At 37.8% G+C, this 20833-nt stretch overlaps 1 protein-coding gene and 1 long non-coding RNA gene across 6 annotated transcripts in view; one reads left to right on the forward strand and one right to left on the reverse strand.

Annotated features, from left to right (window-relative positions):
- Positions 1-8429, forward strand: part of LOC310715004 — a 90947-nt gene extending 82518 nt beyond the window's left edge. The window contains exon 2 of the long non-coding RNA XR_014530210.1: positions 6842-8429. This is a non-coding gene — a long non-coding RNA (uncharacterized lncRNA). The remainder of the gene's footprint in view (positions 1-6841) is intronic.
- On the reverse strand, positions 8054-19077 carry LOC310715000 (myosin light polypeptide 6). 5 transcript variants are annotated; one of them, XM_083521150.1, is made up of 7 exons: positions 18779-18970; positions 15563-15590; positions 13126-13269; positions 12846-13019; positions 11300-11377; positions 11096-11138; positions 8054-8612 (listed from the first exon to the last, which is right to left on the reverse strand). In XM_083521150.1, exons 1-6 carry the CDS (start codon positions 18953-18955, stop codon positions 11110-11112), a joined length of 630 nt encoding a protein of 209 aa, XP_083377276.1. In that variant the 5' UTR covers positions 18956-18970; the 3' UTR covers positions 8054-8612; positions 11096-11109. The 5 variants fall into 5 exon arrangements, with proteins under 5 accessions (XP_083377276.1, XP_083377279.1, XP_083377275.1 ...); XM_083521153.1 differs by lacking the exons at positions 15563-15590; positions 18779-18970 and adding exons at positions 15819-15846; positions 16218-16390; XM_083521149.1 differs by lacking the exon at positions 11096-11138 and having other exon boundaries at positions 18779-19077.
- Between the last annotated feature and the right edge of the window lie 1756 nt (positions 19078-20833).

Consider the following 20833-nt stretch of genomic DNA (forward strand, 5'->3'; position numbering starts at 1 on the left):
AAGGCCAACTTTAGCAGCAATTTGTTTATACTTTTTTTAAAGAGTAATATAATGTCATTTTCCAATATACTGTAAAAAAAATTATTTAATTCCAATAATTGCTATCAATGGATTTTCTTGTATTTAACTGATCCGAATCTCTATAGTATTTTATTTATTTAATATTCATTCATGCAAATTAGGTATTTAAATAAGAAATCCTTTTTTTAATAAACATTCAGAGCCGTTCTGAGTGTTTGAGTGTGTGTGTGTGCGTTATCGTTATTGATAACGATTGCCTACGTTTCCCAGTGTTCCTGTAATTCTACTGGTGTGTGTAATTTTACATTATAGATCAGAGAAGGAGGAGTTGGAACATTTCCTGTGCACAGTGGGATTTGGCAGGAGACGTGCTAATATATCGAAAATGCAAATACACGTCAATACATCCATAAAACAACCTCCATTTCTTCTGATGTTATAATAAAGGATGTGTAAATAGCACCGACTCTTTTCTTCCCTTTTTTGTCCAGAAATCTATATGTCAAAGAAAAAGAAATTTGATTGGTTTAGAAGGTGCTGATTAATTGTTCTGAGGGCACTGGCTGTGGTTCAAGTCACAGGTTTGTATTAAATGCGATTTTTCGGACACTTAATCGCTTCAATAGATCATTTACGTGTACGGCAGACGCCCTCATCCAGAAGGACGTAGAAATTAGGTACAAGACGATTATAGTAAAACAACTGAGCAACTGAAGGGTTAAGAGCCTTGCTGAAGGGCCCGGCAGTGTCAGCATCATTTAACCAAAAAGGCTAATAATCCAAATCGTTACTTAGCAAACAAAATCTATAATCATTGATACGAAAAAGCTTTATGTAAGACATTTATTTGAGGGTTTAAGCATCGGCGCTTACGTAAGTAAGTTTTCCACCATGGGAAAGTCTTTACAATAGAAGAAGAGATTGTACTTTTCGCCTTTTACTGAAATGTAAACGGTTTCTTTTCTTTTCTTTTTTTAATTTACATTTACAGAGCATTTACTAATCGCCCTTGTCCAGAGCGTCTTACAAAAGTGTCTGTCTTTTTATCAAAAAGAGTCCCTATCAATGAACAAACAAAGACAAAATAAACCGGGAAAAGTGCTAGTTTAAGTGTTTCAGGAAGACATTAAAAGAGAGCTGTTTGTCAATAGAAAAAAAATTAAAAATAACGCATCATAAATGTCGAAAGAAGGTTTTTCACAGAAAGACCGATGTGTGGTGTAAGAGGAATAAAACCTCCGTCGCTTTCCGTCAGGACTTTCCATTAATATATATATATATATATATAATATGCATTATAGAAAATATATTACAACACATGCACATGCTTAATATCAGCAAATGCATTCAGTAAAGCTGTATACCATCTGCCAATACCTCATTATGACCTTATGCTGGAAAAAAATCCCAGTGTCACTATTGTTTTTTTTAAAATTAGGCTCCCTAAAAACCAGCAGGCAGCGATGGAAACTTTGCCACTACCTGTGACAGTGTTAAAAAGAAGGGAGAAATCTTTAATTAAGAGCGAGCGGTAATGACATTCTGAACTTGCAGCCTGTGGGGGATCGCAGTGTGTGTGTGTGGAGCCAGCCTCCCCGCTTTCTCCTGCTAGTCTCCGGTTGAAAGTTAATTGGACCGGGAGAGGTCTGAGACGGTCTGCGCCGAGGCCCATTAGCGATTCCCCTGTCGAATGCAGAGCCATGAGGATCACAGACTCACAAATAGGAGGATTAAAATAATCAATACACTTCACTTACCTCCAACGCCTTCACAGACGCGTACGGCTGCCCAAAGCTGCACGCGCACACACACACACACACACACACACACACACACACACACACACACACACACACACACACAAACACACACACATACACACATACACACCCGCCCAACTGAATTCAGTAATTAGTAGAGGATCTATTCACCATTGGTATGATACCTGCACCTTACCTTCACCCACACAAATAGCATTAGCCGTGCTATCTAATGAGGGGGCATAGTTTTGACTGGTTGTGTGGAGATGAGGAAAAGGTCAGCGAGCTGTTGAGGGGTTGCTCTCGCCACACCATGCATCACACGATCCAGAGCTGATATTTCAGTTGTGGCATACACCCAAACAAACCCTGACTATAATCTCAGAATTTTTTATTCATTTTTTTTTATTTTTTTACTTACTATAAATTGAAAGCACAATCGCACGAACGCTCGTACAGATTTATTCAGAAAATCCTTTTATACGCACAGATATGAACCCTGCAAAGTCATTAACTATTTAGAATGAGCTGAATGAACTTCCAGGCTGAGGTGGCAGGGTGGTTTCTTCCTCAATAAGACCCCGCCACAAATGAATATTCCGAAGCCACAAGTTAATGTGATAAGATCGGAGGTGAAGCTCCTCGTGTCCGCAGGTTGGTTTTTGTACTGATTATGATGTTCGGGCCTCTAACTATATAAATATGTGGTTTATATGTGTTCGCTTGGCAAAAAATGATTCACGCATGAGCTTGATTCAATTTAACCTGCTTTTTTGACAGCCAAAAATAATTGTCAAAAAAATTGTAGTCATATTAATGAAATACTTAAAATTAAGACTATGTGTTACTGAAGGTTGCTTTATACCGAGTGTTACAGTGACACAAGTAAAAAAAAAAAAGGTGTCTAGTAATAGTCTAAAATTCAAAACACCAATAGAAAAAAGATTTCATTTCATCAGGGATTTTTCTAACGATCTTCATAACATCAAATATAAAAATCACATTTCCAGCCTCAGGATTCAGTTAAATTGGACTACCAGCCTTTAAATATCTCAATTAAACAAAAACAGACTGCATTCATACAAGTTCAGAGCAAAACATTATACACAGCGTTTACATGATTTATATCAATTAAATTAAATGTTCCAATGGTACACTGAGTATTTCTTCCCAAGGGACAATAATATAGAAAAGAAACTTCGACTCGGAACACGTCTCGCAACGCTCGATCGAAGAAGTTGAGTCCTCGTGCAGCACATCAGGTGCAGAAGCTGTCAGCTTTGCTTTAGAGGTTGCAGAAGCGAAAGGTCCGCTTATCAGTGCTCAGACCGTACGCCACACACTGCAACAAGTCGGTTTGCATGGCGGTCGTCCCAGAATGGAACCTCCTCTGAAGCTGGCTCACAAGAAAGCCTTCAGTTTGCTGAAGAAAACCTGTTCAAGAGCATTAATTTCTGGAACCATGTTGGGCTGATGAGGCTAAGATAAACCTGTTTGGCTCTGGTGTGGAATACCAAGAGAATTGTGTCGCCTACAGTCAAGCATGGTGGTGGTAACATCATGGTCTGGGGCTGCATGAGTGCTGCTGGTACTGGGGAGCTGCAGTTCATTGAGGGAAACATGGATTGCAACATGTACATTCTGTAGCAGAACTTGTTGCTGAACCTCCCTTCAGAAACTGGGCCAACAGCAGTTTTCCAACATAATTACGAATCCAAATACACCGCCAACTGCCTTGCTGAGGAAGCTAAAGGTGAAAGTGATGGAGTGGCCAAGTATGTCGCCAGACCTGAACCTTATCAAAGCACCTGTGGGGATCCTCAAGCGGAAGGTGCAGAAGCGGCATGTGTCTAACATCCAGCAGTTCTGTGATATTAATTATGTGGAGTGGAGGAGGATCCCAGCAACAACCTGTGCAGCTCTGGTGAAATCCATGCCCAGGAGGATTAAGGCAGTGCTGAATAACAAGGGTGCTCACACAAAATATTGACACTTGGGACACAGTTTTGTCACTGAGGGTGTACTCACGTTTGTCGCCAGTTATTTTGACAATAATGGCTGTATGTTTAGTTCTTTTTAGAGGAGAGTAAATCTCTACTGCTCTACAAACTGCACACTGAATAAAATATATCTATGTTTCATTTTTATAGTATTGACCTTATAATATAATGGTTGCTGAAATGTAAGGGGTTTACTGTATCTCCAAATAAAATTCTTTAATATCAAGATTAATATGCCCATACCTGAAATATTATAGAATCTTATAGATTATTCCAATCTTGTCTGAATAAAACAGGCTTTGCTCTAAGTTGAACTCCATGTTAGATTATATGAGCAAGAACCCATGAAACAATAGACTATAATTAAAGAAGATGGTGTTTTGGTATGTCATAAGTAAAGGCAATATTGGCCCATCTTAATTTATATATATATATATATATATATATATATATATATATATATATATATATATATATATATATATATATATATATATATATATATATACACTTTTCATTTATTTATTTTTTTACATATGGATGTGATGGTCATATCAGTCCCCCAGAACTCTTAGAACGTAACCCCAGTTCCGAAAGACCACTGTATACATATGACCTTCACATCTAAATGTAAAAAAAATAAAAATGGAATTAAATCCGCGGATTTTGGATGCAGCCCCTATGTTGCCTTAATAAATTAATCTAGAAATTATGCCACTTTGATTTTACAATTTTACAATAATGTGTAAAAAGAAATTATGAAATTTGTTAGTAAAAACATAACATTTAAAATGTTATTCCAAACCGTTAAGATAATCCGCAACTTGCTGTTGGTTAGTTTCCTAATGATCCATATGTGGTTCTTCCCCAGACTGTTGCCACGAAATTGTCTAGAATATCTTTAGTATTTCCCTTCACTGGAACTAACAGAATCGAACCTGCTCCGGAATCACAATCACCCTGTAAACCTAGCGAGCTTCATTAAGACATGGTTTGCGGGGGTTGAAGGGGTTGAAGTGGAAGAACTTGAGTAGCCTGTGCAAAGCCCTGACCTCAATCCCACTGATCACCTTTTGGATAAATTGGAATACTGACTGCATCCCAGACTTCCTCACCCAACACCAGTGCCTGACCTCGCTAATGATCTTACAGCTGAATGAGCAAATCCCCCACAGCCATGCTCAGAAATCTAGTGGAAATCCTTCCTCGAAGAGTAGAGGCTGTTAGCAACAGAGGGACTAAATCTCAAATTTGAGATAAAAAATATGGTAGCATAGGAGTGTGGTGATCAAGTGTGCACACACATTTAACTATACAGTAAATTGTCCATCAGCTCAGACCCCCCATATAGCAACAATTCAGATGCAATGACAAATGGTTAGCCTTGGCAACGGACTTGTACACAAGCAATCCTCTGCAGCTCAACATGAACAGGACAAACGACATGAATGATTTAAGCCACATACCCCCTTCATCCCTGAACTCCCATATTACTATTGATGGAAGTGGTGCGGCTTTTGGGTGAATGTGGATGCTAAACCAGAGTAGTGGACAATCAAGATGAATACGGTGTGTCAGAACGCCGTCCTTGTGCAAGTACAGTCTTTTACCGGCTCTTGTGTGCAAGTTGTTTGTATAGAAATGATCAAATATATACGCGAAATAACACTGGAAAACCGTGAGTGTGTTATTACTGCTACTTTCTTCTTTTCATAATTGGAAACCATTGGAAAATCCAGTGTGTTTTAAAGCTTAAAATGAAAGATAAACAGCACACAGGATCATTGGGAGAATACTTGGGTTCAGCCAGACAACTCTTTTTAAATAAGACAGATGATGGATTCTATCTGGGTTTTATTCCACTGAAGGATTATAAATGTGCAGTTTAGAACTTTTATATATAATTTGAGGTCTGACCTTCATACTGAAAACAGTAAATTCTGTACACTCAGGAAAAGGAAAAAAATTAAGTTTCAGGTGTCATTAAAATCTCATCACACCAGCAACATCACTGGTCTGTTCCAGATTAAAGGAATTGATAAAGTAGTAATATTGAAATTATATATATAATTTCAGAGCTTAATCAGTTCCATCAGCATGCCTGTTACTAAGATGCCTAACCCCCAATGCCCTAATTAATGTCCTAAAAGATGCAAATAACAATGTCCTATTGTGCTGCTGACCATCTGCAACGAAACAGCCTCTGCCTTTACTATCACTCATCCCTACATACATACTATATCTAGATGTTCAATATTGTCTAATGATGTGTCCTCCCTTGGCTGTAACATAGTCTCAGAACAATAAACAGCATTTAAGGAAATTTTGTGCAGGATAATCATGTTCAGCACGCTTTCTATAATTATCAGCCGCGCTTATTGCAGCTGCAGTAATAATACTTTGCTTTACGATGTGGTACATGGCTCCTGGGTGAATTTTGTTTTGTTTTTTTTTCTTCAATTTTGCAATTTCTGTAATTTCACCATCTTCATTTTAGGTGAAGCCTTGGATAGCTTTCACTTTGTGATTGGTTTGTGTTCAGAAAATTGAAAAACAGTGTTAAGAATGTAGAACTTAGGAAGTAAATCTTAGTAGGAAAATCTATTATACAATTTGAAAGAAGGTCGAGATGGGACTGGGAGCAAAGTTGGGAACAAAGTTAAGAACAAGTCTCCATCTCCTTCACAATAGTCGCCTTGCACTGCAATACAGCGCTCCCAGCGTTCCTGCCACTTCTGGAACGTGTCCTGCAAATCATCATCTCAAAGCAGGTCAGAAACCACTTGAGCTGGAGCTTCATCTTCGTGAACAGGAAAGGCTGCAGAAGCCAAATCTGGCGAGTAGACCGTGTGCAGAAGTGAGATCATGTTTCTGGTGAGAAACTCGTGTTTGAGGAGAGCTCGGTGACAGAGTGCGCACGTGGTTAAAACAGCAGAGGTGGTAAAGCAGGTGGTCAGAATAGCACCAGTTGCATCTCCATCTAATGGAGATTTGCACTCATTAAGCCACAAGGGTGTAAGTAAAGTCATGATTAGGGTACTGATTAAAGTACTGATGTAGGGGTGTGTTTAGTTGAGGTCAGAGCTCTATAACACTTCAAGGCCCCTCGAGATCTTCTACACCAACCCATGTAAAGCATATATTCCTGGAGATGGCGTTGCACACAGGGAGCAGTGTCATGAAGAAGCAGGTTTGGGTCTCCTGGTTCAGGTGAATCTTGACAATCTTAACACTACCACATTCAAAAACATCTCATAAGTTTGTGGTAACAGTTTGATGAAGAATCACATATGACTGGAAAAGCCAGGTGTTCCAGCAGTTCCTATGAGTTTTTAGAATTGAAAATGAATGTGTACAATTTGAAGCGACACCCACAGCATTTTCCCTTTTAGTCAGTAGTTCATAATCGGTAGTTAGTAATTAGTGCCTTAATACATTACACCATATGCATATTTTCCTCCAACACATTGAGCGCGTCTTATCTCTACTTCCTGCGCCTGAATTCACGTTCTCATCAGGACCTACTCGTTCTGTCTTGATGCCTACAAGCTCCTGGTTTCTCTTCACCGATTCCCTGATGACTAGGATCAACCTTCACTCACCTGGAAGTTATAAATAAGTAAACTGATTCAAATTTATTATCATCACCATGTAATGTTGTGTCTAATAGGAACTTCTCGACTACCTCATTCGTGAAAGTGTGGCTCTTCCTGTTCAGTTCTTGGTTCCTTTCTTCTTGGATGTCTTTGTGCCTGGCTTCCTAAAGTTATTAGTGACTTTGAATCAATTGGTATTGCAAAAAAATGTTATAGGAATAAAATTCAATTATACATTCTAGTTTAGTAATGCTTTATGTAAAAAGTACAGACTGCTAGTAAATAGTCAAATAAGCTAAAAATAACAACACTTCCACGTTATGGGGTACGATGCATGCAATATGAATGTGACTATGACGCCATCTATCGATGAAGTTTGTGCTACACAAATGCGTTTTTATGCGGCAGAAGCTTGTTCATTAGGGACAAACACAGATTCTTACCACTTTATCTGTGTAAAGCTGCTTTGAGACAATGTCTATTGTTAAAAGCGCTATACAAATAAAAATTGAATTGAATTTTAGATTTCCAATTTTATATATATATATATATATATATATATATATATATATATATATATATATATATAAAAATAAAAATGTGCGTCTTGCACTGACATATTTTAGATTCATTTGGTCTCCAGGACAATCACAAAATAGAACTAAAAATGCAAGAAAACATTTTAAAATGTATTTTATTTTAGGCCCAAAACATTTAGAGGGAAAACGGAACTCAAAAAAAAAAAAAAAAGGTACATTTTGAAACATGACCTTTTAGTTCCGATGTTTCTGCATATAATTGCATCTTGATCTTGTGGCAGCTAAAAGAAGATGCAGCTGCCCTGCTATAAAAGCACTGTCAATCAGTAAAGGGCCTGAGGATCGACTGGATTTTGCATCTAAGTGAATGTAACTACAGGAACCTGTGCTGCATGAAGAGGTTTTATTGCAGAGTTTTTTTCTCCTGCATGCAGCTCTGTGCTTTTAACATCACTGTGCTTTGTGGACACTAGTGATGTGGCCGTGTGGGAGCTTAACTAGGGGAAGATAAAGGCACTTCTGAAAATAAAAACCATGAGTGCAAATGTGCGGAATAAGGAAGCAAAAGACGTGGAGAGGAATGAATTAATGAACAAAAGGAATGGTGAGTAATATAGAAGACGACAAAAAGACAAATGCACAAGGAGAACGGAATTCGGCAAGATCTTCAACCGTTCATGACCATCCGCACGAGTTCTGCAACAGAAAAAAGGAGAACAGTATTAGGAAATTAGGACACTCAGTGTTTAAATTAAAAAATAACTGGGACCCCCTCCACCATCTACAACACGTTACAGCGAGATCAAAAACCTACATTGCAAATTTCTCATCCCTCTGCTGGATCAGGACAAATATCCAAACTCTTCACCTTTCGGTTATCAACAGATATCAAGTTATAGTGTAAGATTAAGCAAGTATAAAATAAGACTCTAAACTAGAGGTGTACGATACATTTCGTCTACGATAATGTTTTAGCGGCGTGCGATTTGACGTTAGAGTATATCGCAAAAACCAAAACAGAACGCACGTATACAACACGTGATGAAGTCTAGTAGGTTAGACTCGTGTGCGTTTAGAGCGCGTCCTTTCACTGCCTGATTCCGTTTATTAAACCGCTTTTGGAATAATCACACAAGGCAGATTTTGTATAGTCAATCAATATGCATAAATACCAATACGCAGGAAAAGTGCTGTTTTTCCCCTCTAAAAATCAGCTATTAATACAAAAATGTATAACATTAAAAAATACTGATTTCATTTGCTTGGTAACAGCCAATTCATTTTTTTAATGACTGATTAAATCAAGAATTTGTTACTTGGACACCAAGATAAAAAACTAAATGAACATAAAAGCTATAAAAATATATTTAAACTTATTCTGTGTGCTGATCAGGTGATCTTTTCCAATATGAAGTATATAAAAAGATTTTAGACTGCAAAATATCTAATGTCTAATTATCGTTATCGATAAATCATGTCAAAATCGCACAGTCCTACTCCAAACCAAAATCCAGATCTCAATCTTGTGAATTTAGACGGGTAAAATTTAACCCCCTTTTTTTTTATGTGCAGGAAACAATTTCTGAAATCCTCTAGCTACAAATTCACCTTTCAATCATCTAAACAGGTTGTTCGATTCTGATCTGATTGACTTGCCCTGTGTGCTTTAACGCTTGGCCACTACAGCATGTTGTAGATAGGAGCTGCCCCCTGACGATCATTTACACCAGAGAACGGCAACAGTGAGTGATAATCACTCTCCAACTCAGCCAGAACTTTAGGGTTTAACCAGGTCTATAAGAGTCTAAAGAAAGTTAGAGATGCTCCTCCAGGTTCCTCTACAGTAGGTCAGGATTAGAAAAACAGGAGAGAGAGAGAGACACACGGCATAGCCCAGTTGTCAATCATCAGGGAAAGAGCAGCAAAAACGTTATAGCAGCTCACTGCCACTGGTTGGTTAGTATAAGAGTGCTGCTTTAAAAGCTTAGGGAGACTGCACAGCTGTTATTGTCTCAACTACTTGAACTTATTTAATGTGCCATGTGCAAGAACACCTCGAGAGTGACGCATTACTCAAGTTTCCTTACGAGACAATCACAGCGTACAGAATAAACTCCGACAGAGTTGTAATTCCAATAACCTTGAACTGTGGTAAACTTGTGGATATACACACTTAAGACCTAGATAGCTGATGTTCTCAGTGTTGTACAAAAATCTAAAAGGACGTTAGAGAATCCACGGCTCAATCAGAGTCGAAACGAGCATTTAAATGGGAAATTTCTGGCTGTACTTCTTTTAGAGACAAAAAAAAAAAAAACCCATGATGGCAGATTGTACCCACTGGAATTGGAAATCGCTATTACAGGATCATCCTGTTTTAGACAATACACTATGAGTAAATGTTTATGGACACCTGGACATTCATTTAATGTGTCGTTTAACAGATTTCGTTTCTGCTTTGCTTTTATAACCAGCCCGACTTTTCTGGGAAGAGTTTGGAGCACAATTCGGGCGATTTGTTAATTTAGTCACAAGAGGAGAAGATTCATGAGGTCAGGCCTTTTATTAATTTTTTTTTATTAGAATACTTTATTGTCCCTCAGGGAAATTGTTTCTTTGCACACATAAGTATAGGTGCGATACGTGATGCTATCGGCTTATCAAAAATTCTGCTAATCCAACTAGGAAATCACTGACGACAAAAAAGTATTTGCATTTAGTATTTCATCCTAGTCACCTGTCTAGGTCTCTAATGTGTATACATAGACTTGAAGCTCATGTGCCACTGCGCAGTGTGGATGTAAACCAATCGAGCCCTTGTGGCCTGTGCGAGCTGGGCCAGACACATGCAGAGAGCATGCCACAGCCAGAAACCCAGAGTGAGCTGCTGATGCTGCTATCCAAACATTCGTGTGAAACGAAACAAAGTCAAAACTTCCACACTAATCACATCAGCTCAAACCAGACCCTTGTAATACAGACACGTCATGCCTCACAGAAATATCGCACAAAAACAGCGTTTTACAAATATGTCCACTGATTTCAGATTTATTTTTAAATTTCCAAATAGCTGTAGTGCTGATGATATCCTGTGCAGGTATGCATGCTTGTTCAAAAGAATACGAGTCTGGATTGAAGAGTCTCATTGTATACATGCTGATTGCAGAAGGAGGACGTACTCCTGACACGGCGCTCAGCCAGACATGATGTGACGAACGAAAGCTGTGAGAGACCAGTATAAGTTATGACATGTACCCTTCTAACCAAAACAACATCATGAACATGTCGTTAGGCACTAAGCACTATATAGACACACTAGATCATAATGCAGGACAAAATGCAGATCAGATTCTCTGTGGTCATAAGATCACCCATCTCTTTACCTTCATAGTTGATGCAGCCATTGGCGTCCTCGTGTCCAGCCAGAAGTGTTTCTACTTCATCCTCTGACATTTTCTCTCCTAAACAAAAAATGTTATATTTTTTTAAAGTGGCCTACAAAAAGCACTTCTGCTAAAATATCTGATTAGTGTTACCGAGATTAGGCTCTGGGGGAAAAATGTTACTATTCAGTATGGCTGATTACACGCTTATCAGGACGCTTATTATTCAAATCACGACTCTGGATTTCATAATCAACTCAATTGAAATCTTTTGAATAAACTTATAAAAAAAAACGAACTAAAATGATCCCTTTTAATTTTTTTATTATAAATGATGCAAAACAGAGCTTTCGTCTGTAAAAATTTACAAAAAAATATTACACATTGGCACAATGATTATATCGCAAGCAAAATATATTACAGGCTCGCCGTAAACATGTGCATGCAAAACTGTGATTAAATAAACCAGGTCCCTGATCTGGAGAAAATAACTGAATGCGACATATTGAGCACCAATGCATTACTCAAAAACAGCACTCCAAAGATGACTCCAAGTCATATTCATGCAGCAGCCGTGCTGCTGAGAAAACGCGCTTGAGAAACAGTTTGAGGAGCAATAAATCGACATATAAAATATTGGTTGCAAATTATTGGTTACTTTCTAAACAATAAAAGGATAATGCATCTATTAATAATTATATATAAATAAAGCGATTTTTAATAATACAATACGTTAAAAACTATGCATCACGATAATAACGAGCCAACTTGTATTGGATGCACACTTTTTAAAATGATTGATCACATCGTAACTTTTATGCCGATGCGAATTAGTGAATCTATTCACCCCGAATACGTTCTATAGATCTTTTGCTCAATCTAAGGATTGAGCAAACGGGGACCTCTAGTGTTCAAAAATGCAACTGCATCCAATGCATAATCAGGCAAATGCTATGTCATTTACAGGTTGAGAATATTCGCATCATAGAAACATGGCAATCACATTTTTGCGTACTACTTTATAAAACGTGTAGTAATTATACGTGTTAGCATCGCCTGCTTTAAGAGCATTAGGACAAGCTTCTCTTATCAGCATGAAGACATACTTCCTAACTGTTTTTTTATTTTGCATGTGCAAGGTCATAACTTTTATCTACTTTAAATCTTGTTAAGTGGCTACAACAGAGGGCGTAGGATTTACAGAAGTGGGAATCAATCATCATATGATTTCTAATGTCAAAAATCTGAAAAGATATGATTCAACTATTCAGCTTTTTGGCTGTCCAATACAGAGATGAGCTTTGCATGGAACAAAATAGAGGGTCAAGTTAGCGAGAACTGTTTCTCTCTCTAACGGCAGCTTTAAATTATTCATAGATTTGCTCTGAATAAACATTCCTTACACCATCCATTTCCATACAACACGTTCCCCTTTATAATGTAGTGTCATTACTGCACCATGCTGCAGATTGTACTGTTTTTTGGACAGTTTACGAGATATGTGGGACAGCATTATATAAACTTCCCTAAAGAGAAGTCGGCTTACCCAGTGTGGTGAGAACATGGCGGAGCTCAGCACCCATTACTGTGCCATTGCCTTCCTTGTCGAAGACTCGCAGCCCCTCCACAAAGTCCTCAAAGGATCCCTGGTCTTTATTCTTAGCAATGGCCTGGAGCATGGGCAGGAACTGCTCAAAGTCCAGCATTTTGATGTTCATCTCTAAAGAGAGCGATGCAAACTCAAGAGATCTTACAACATGCAATATTTATTTATTTAACATATCTTTTTTTTTTTTTTAAGCAGAATACTGGTTTTGTATCCCTACCCTCAGCTTTAGGGTTCCCGAGAACCTTGAGCACCTCAGCGTTGACTGGGTTCTGGCCAAGAGCCCGCATCACGTCACCACACTGACTGTAGCAGATCCTTCCATCTCCTGTCCGGTCAAATAGGAGGAAGGCCTCTTTGAATTCTGGATGGAGGAGGAGGGGACAGGAATTAAAAAGCATAAGGGGACAAATATGGAAATGGACATGTACACGAGGGCACAAATTAGACAGACAGAGACGTGATGAGAAGACGCACGTCGTGCAAAAAAAAAAAAAAAAACAACACCAAAAAAGGGAAAGAGAGAATAATTTCTATTGAAACAATAATTCTATTAGGTCATGATGTTAAAAAAGGCACACGCATTTTATGTCGGTAAACAGAAGTAAAGTGTTTACAAAAACAGAAAAACAGATGGAGACACCAGAGAAACCATGGTGTAACCCGACTACCAAGAAACACTGCACCGGCAATCAATATTAATGTTATTCTAGGCTGTTTTCAGAGCTGTCTATTCTTCATACTTCATATGATGCAGAACAAGTGACTACTGAAGAATGTATGCATCCTTTTTTTTTTTTTTTTTTACCCCATCAGCTATAAAGCAAACTATGCTGATGATAAGCCATTTTAAGTCATAAGTGACAAATTTTGTAGGAAAACTGTCTTACGGTTAAAAACTAAAAACAGATAATCACAGAGATTAGAAATTACCTGAAAACAAAATTACACCACACAACCACAGAGATATTGAAGTATAATTCTATATCTGTAAGACCACCATGATGCACACAAAAAAAAATAAAAAATCCAATCACTGAATCAAAAAACACTCCAAGCACGAACCTTAACATTTCTGATCAACAGCATGCTTATATGACGACCGGCTCCACAACAATGAAGGAATACTTGCCTCCAACACGCCTTTGACTCGACACAATAGGACGCAATTATGTGCCGCCTTTTAATAATAAAGAACGAACAAAATGTCCAAAAAAATGAATAAACCTTTACACTAAATTAAACATTTTCTCACATATGATTACCATTTAAAGAAATAGACACAGTCCCAACTTAAAACTTATTTAGTAACAAAGCAACCAGTGGCATTTTACATAAAAAAAAAAAAAACCCTGTAAAGATAATTTTGTAGACGCTCACATTAGACTTGCACAGCAAGGGTGCGAATAAAAACTCTAGGCTTAGATTTCGCTGTTCTTTTCAGTTTAACCACGGTGTATAATTTATTAAACAACAGCACACTGATATACCCAGAGTACTGAGCATCACCAACCTTAAATAAATACTATAACTTTAATCGTCTGCAGTATTCAGTATAGTTTGCCTTGGTAAACATTTGCATTAAAACCAAATGATCCACATTGTATTTATTTAGAGCATGTTTTAGACATGACAACTGGGCTTCGAATTCTGACTTAATATTCATACACTAGAGGTGAAATCAGATTGCGTGTATTCAAGTGGACAAAAACGCAAGTTTGAAACAGCTACATCCTTTTTGCAAGCTGGTGAAAAACAACTGAATCTTTCCATATTATTAATTACATAGGATTTGTATAAAAAAATAAAATAAAAAAAAAATATTGGGCAATAAATAAATAAATAAGCATCTCATATGCTGCAATGGAAAACTCAAGTGCTGAAGAAGTAAGAAGTGGAATATCAGTACTGCTGAACATCATCAGTTAAAAACACCTAGTCTTTTCTTTCAGTACTCTACAGCAGAGTAGAAGTACAACGTAACCGCCTGGGCCGGCCCTCCACAAATAACTCTGTTCTGCGCTTCCTGCTTGCTGGAATGCGGCTGTTCCCAGACAGCCTGGATATGTTCTCTTTAACCATATAAGGACCTAGAGAGGAACGGGGGGAACAGAAGACTGGGAGAAGAGCGAACAGAATCATGTCAACTATCTTTAAATCAAACAAACCAGACAAGGCATGAACCTGAAGGATCGTTCACCTAAAAAGGCCACAGAGTCCCTTTGAGAATCCAGGACTGGAAACTCGCATACCTGCCCTAATGTTACATACGAGCTACGATGAAGATCTCGATTCTGGATGACAGATTAAGGTGACACGGTGATTAGTTTCTGAGTGAACGCGTAGGCCGGATTAGTTTCTGTACACTTTCAATGTGCAAAAAAAAAATAAAAAGAGCAGACGGTTTCCTGTGGGACGCACCCAGTCCCACACAGCTGGACTTCCTAAAAACACAACTAAAACCCACTCTGACTGATCTTTAAAACTCTCTCTGAAACTTTTCTTCTTGGTTTTATGGATTCATGCACAAGTAGACTCAAGAAAAACATGCAAAAAACAAAATCACACACACACAAAGCAGATCAGGACAAACAGTGTACAAGTTTGCACTTGCACTTAAACAAGGCGACGTGCTGCAGCTATTTCCGAGCACTCACCATGTATCTGCTCCGAGTTAAACTCAATCTGGAGATTTTGCACAGATAAGAAAAAAGAGAGGAGAAAGAAAATAATAGAGAGCGAGGTGAGGAGAGGAGAGAAAGGAGGATCTGGCTTTGGCTGAGATGAGAGTGCAACAAGCAGCGGATGGAGCATTTTACTTAGGGGGGAAATGAAAACATGAGGGGACAAAATAAAGAAAGCTCCAGGTGCATGCAAGATTTTAGGTGCCATCATCTGAGGGATCGGACTCACCAAGGATCTGGTCTTCTGAGAAGTCGCACTGTGTGGAGATAAAGCGTTAAGAGACGGAGCGAATACACCATCCAACAGAGAAGTCTGTGGAATTCAACTCAGCTAGCTTGCTAGTTAGCTAATGCGCGAGACTAGCATCCGGCGTTGACTAGCCAGGAGTAGTAAAATTCACTATTTGAAAACAAAACCAGTTGATAACACTTTTAACATTAGTAATATTAAATTTAAATGAATTTAAATGAATTAATAATTATATATGTGTATAGACCCAAATACGACTAAGTTCGCTAACTCAAACTCGGAGCGCTACATAATTAGCTAGTAACGGAATGCGCAGAAATGCTCTACAATATAAACATTAATCTAATATCTTTAGCCAAACGCAATGTAAAGGCCTACCATAGCTGCACAGCTAGAGGTGTGAGGCGAAGCTGCTGCTGTTGAGGGCGGAATGAAAGCTATCGAGACGCCTACGCTTTACTTGTAGCTCTCAAACCCGGAAGAAACACCGAGAGCCGAACGAGAGGAAACCCGAATCTGTAGACGCTCTGCACACACGGTCGTGTGACAGCGAGGCGGAGCCGCATGAGCTTCGGATCCGGAAACGTGCGTCCTGCGTCATCGCGCCGTGCGCGCCCCACGTTGCGTCTCTGTAGGGTGTAGTGTACTTTTTTTTTTTAAACTATTACTGTATAAGTGTAAAGTATACATGATATACTTAATACAGTATATTCATATACTATGCTTTATATATAGGTTTTTTTTTTTATTTTGCTATTAGTACTATTATAGGAATATAGTGTACATTATATGCATTATATAATATTATATGATATTTGACATTTCATATATGATTATTCGCAAGGTCATTAGGTCAAATCCCAGCACCACCAAGCTGCCTTTAGGGCCCTTCACCTTTAAATGCTCTGTTAAATAAAATGACAAAATGTCATTTGAAAGCCGCACTGGAAATATATATATATATATATATATATATATATATATATATATATATATATATATATATATATATATATATATATATATATATATATAAAAGCATGGAAACTAACAACTTCTCATTTCACATGATTTAATCAGTCTGGCATGTGCAGAATAGAAGTGACTTAAAATGTAAAGTTGAAATCTATTTGAAAAATCCCCAGAGAATAACTGGTAAAAACCTATTTACAGTCATATAGTGTAACAGTTTACATAGTATCATGGGTTTTGCTGAAGGAGGGCTGAACCGTGGAAGACTGCTGGGATTGAACACAACATTCTGCTATACACCTCAAAACCCAAGCTACTGAGCATTAAATCAATCCAATCATTTAGTGCAAGTTAATCATTTATTTGACTCTGTCGTTAAGGCTTTGATTTAAAAAACGTTACCCTGTTGCCAATCTATTACTGTATATAACATTTTAGCAGTATATGTTTTTTGCTATACAAATTATGATTAAGCAAATAAATAAACCAGTGGTTCTGTGATTCCCTGAACTGCTTCCCCCATGATAAAAGTGCACCATTGTCAAAAATGTCTTTGTATGCTGTAGAATTCAGATTTCCCTTTACTGGAACTAAAAATCCCAACCCATTTCTAGCATGACAATACCTCTGTGAGAAAGCACCTCCTTAAAGACATGGATTGAAAATGTGTAAGAAGTCTACAACTTTAGGATAAATTGGAACATGTCTGCACTCCAGGCCTCTTTGCCCATCAGGCATCAGTGCCTGACCTAAATAATGCTCTAAATAAAACCTTGGTTTCCATAATAGAAAATAGGGGGGGGGGGGGGGGGGGGTTCATTTTAATGGCCACGATTTTGAAACCATTTTAATAGCAAAACGTTGATATACTTTTCGTCTTACAGTGAAACGCTGTATTCATTCAGCACAGGAAATTCTGATGTGTGATTTTAACAGTACTGTCACTTCACGCAGTGTGAAGATGGTACACGCTTATCTTACGCTTTTTTTTTTTTTTTTAGAGTGAATTGCGTTTCAACTTTCTGTCAAATCTATTGAAAATCAATTGAACGTTCATTCGCCTCAGGTCAGAGGTCAACTACTCATCTTAGGCAAGAGTCCAGTTCAACTTGTTGACATAACTCATTTGGTAAAAACCCGAGTATGTGTTATAATATGGAAATCATCAAACTCTGTTGGACTGTGGCTCTTCTGGACCAGAACCTATGTGACCTATTAACATGTAGAAAATGTATTAATGAATGCAGATGAAAGCGTATTTAAAGATGCATGATATGCAGCACATTTCTGTTTTGCATGTTCATGAAGACAAATACGCATTCTTATACATTACAAAGTTAAGATAAGATCAAATTCAAGCACAACAATTCTTACAACAATTTGTACCATTCTATTAATTAACATTCAAGTCTACAGAAAATAATTTTGAACACACTTACATACATACATACATACATACATACATACATACATACATACATACATACATACATACATACATACATACATACATAAGGAAATAATTAGACTATAAGGCCATGTCATGCTGAAGCTCATATTGTTTTAGGGAATATATCAAGCATGTTAGAAAGTCTGCTTTACCACCAGTGTCCTATTTCCAGATCTTGATATAGCTCTACTATTCTCTCTAGATATGGGGGCTGGGTTGACACAGATTTTCGGATGCCTTAAAGAAAAGAATAACGCCAAAAATAGTGTTCCCTATAATATATTGAAAGAAATAACACAGTAATTAATGCTGCCATCCAACACCTAAAAGATCCTCTCAAATGATTGTGTCTTTTAGATTATTTTTTTTTACTTTATAGCCCTTGTTAAAAAAGACTATCGGCCTAAATTCGTATGGGGATTAAATAAATCAGAATACATTCATATAAGATGAGAATGATTCTTAAAAAAATGCTAGATTTATTTTTTATCCTGAATGCTACAAAAGCAGTACTTACCTCCAGTGTGCTGGGATCAAATGGGGAGTCAGAGGGACGCAGAAGCCGAGGCTTGAGCTCCGGGACCGGCTTCGGTGGTGCTGGCGTCGAGGTAATACAAGGAAAAGGAGGTCCAAATCTTGGTAACGTTCCACCTGATGGAGACTTCTTTATCGATGGCTCTCTTTTCGGTGCCATTTCTTTTAAAGAGATTGTGAATAACTGTATTTACGGTTACTCCTCACTATCTGTTACTGTGGTACTGAGGGATGAGAGAGAGAGAAAAAGAATCTGTGTCAGATCCAATGTATCCTTAGAGAGAGGGAGGGAAAGTGAAAGAGACATAGAGATAGAGAGAGTGAGGGAGAGAGAAAGAGAGAGAGAGAGAGAGAGTGAGAGGGAGAGAGAGAGAGAGAGAGAGAGAGAGAGAGAGAGAGAGAGAGAGAGAGAGAGAGAGAGAGAAAAAGAGAGAGAGAGAGAGAGAAGATCAGTGCCGAGGAGGGCACGGTGTGTGAAAACAGCGTGTAGGAGTGTGTGAGGAGAGAAGAGAGAGTGTGTAGGTGTGACTCTCGGCTGGTTTTTCGTATTGTCATGTCGTGTCCATGTGTAGGTGTCTGTCTGTAAGAGTGAGAGAAATCGAACAGTCCAGAGACAAAGGTAATAATAATAATTCTCTATTCTTACTGTATACTGTTGCATTTTTTGGAATAATGGTAATAGGAGAAATTCTTATGTCTGTCATGCTTCCATTCTAAACTAATTGTTATAACAAAAAAAAAGCAGTCATCTATATTAAAACAATACGTGGTGATAAAAGTTAGATTTAGTGATGTTTTATATTGATTTAAATAGAACAAGGACAATGTCCATTCTTTTTTTTCTTTTTTTAAATAAAACTCTACTGCCTCACAGCTCCAGGGTCCCTGGAGACCATCCTCATCATTAAGTTTTAGATGTTCTCACCATGTTCATGTGGTTTCCCTCTGGCTTGTCTGGTTCTCTGCCATCTCCCCAAAATATGTCAATGAGTATATTTGTTATGTGAAATTGCCCTGGGTGTAAATAGGGTGTGACCTCTATTTATAGTGCTGGGTTAGCCTCTGGAGCTACAGTGAACCCGACCTGGATAAAAGCAGTTACTGAAAATAAATGAATGAATCACTGTGTTGTTCTTGCCCTGAATTTACTTCATTATTAATGCCTAAATTAAATTATGTTTAAAATGTAATTAATATAAATCTTTTTTCATTTATATAGTGTTATCATTTATTATTATTGTTATTATTTTTTATTATATTTATTATTACAGTCCCACAGGCAAGAGCTGCTTTAATAATGTTACTTAAATAAAAGCATATATTTTTCTCTTTTTTCCACCTCACAAAGACAGACATATATAGCACATACATATAGGATGGTAAACACAAACAACCAAGCAAACAAACAATAACTGCACTGTATGACTCAAAGATTGGTCAGTCATGTAATAACACTTTATGACCACTAGATGTCAGCAATTATTAAGTCTGGTTTATAATAGGCATTTCTTCGAGTCCATTTTCAAAACCACTTACCCTACACAGACAAGGTCGCGGGGAAACCTGAGGCCTATCCTTGGAAACTCGGGGCAAAAGACACCATGGACGGGTTGCCAAACTGTCACAGAACACAATCACTCACACACACACTCTCACACACTCCAGGGACAATATTTGAAAATGCCATTCAGCCTACAGCATGTCTTTTGACTGGAAGTGGAAACCAGAATACCCCGAGGAAACCCTTAAAGCATGTCGATGTTCAGGCAAAATCCACGTGGATGCCAAAAGATACCTCACATAATTTTTTTCCCTATATGAGCCCAATTTTATTGCTCACATAATTAAAGAAGAATCTAAAACAGGTTTCTGATGCAAACAAACACGTCTTAAACAACCTACGACCAGTTTAATGGCTTCTAGCAAAACATATTTAAAAATGTAGACTTTTTTTTTTTTTTTTTTACGATTTTCATAGCAAAAGATGGTCGATTGAATCATCAAACAAAAACAGGTGTAGAAAATTCTTGCAAGGTAG

Source organism: Silurus aristotelis, assembly GCF_946808225.1.
Source record: "Silurus aristotelis genome assembly, chromosome: 19".
Classification (NCBI taxonomy): domain Eukaryota; kingdom Metazoa; phylum Chordata; class Actinopteri; order Siluriformes; family Siluridae; genus Silurus; species Silurus aristotelis.

What these genes read in the sequence shown, in the direction of transcription:
- LOC310715000 (XM_083521151.1), bottom strand. Translation starts at nt 15,800, where the DNA reads ATGATGGCACCTAAAATCTTGCATGCACCTGGAGCTTTCTTTATTTTG. An exon ending in CCATGTTCTCACCACACTGG is followed by an intron (nt 11,378 to 12,845) that starts GTAAGCCGACTT and finishes TTTTTTGTTTAG; the next exon opens with GAGAGAAAATGTCAGAGGAT. An exon ending in TGGCTGCATCAACTATGAAG is followed by an intron (nt 8,613 to 11,299) that starts GTAAAGAGATGG and finishes TTTCTGTTGCAG; the next exon opens with AACTCGTGCGGATGGTCATG.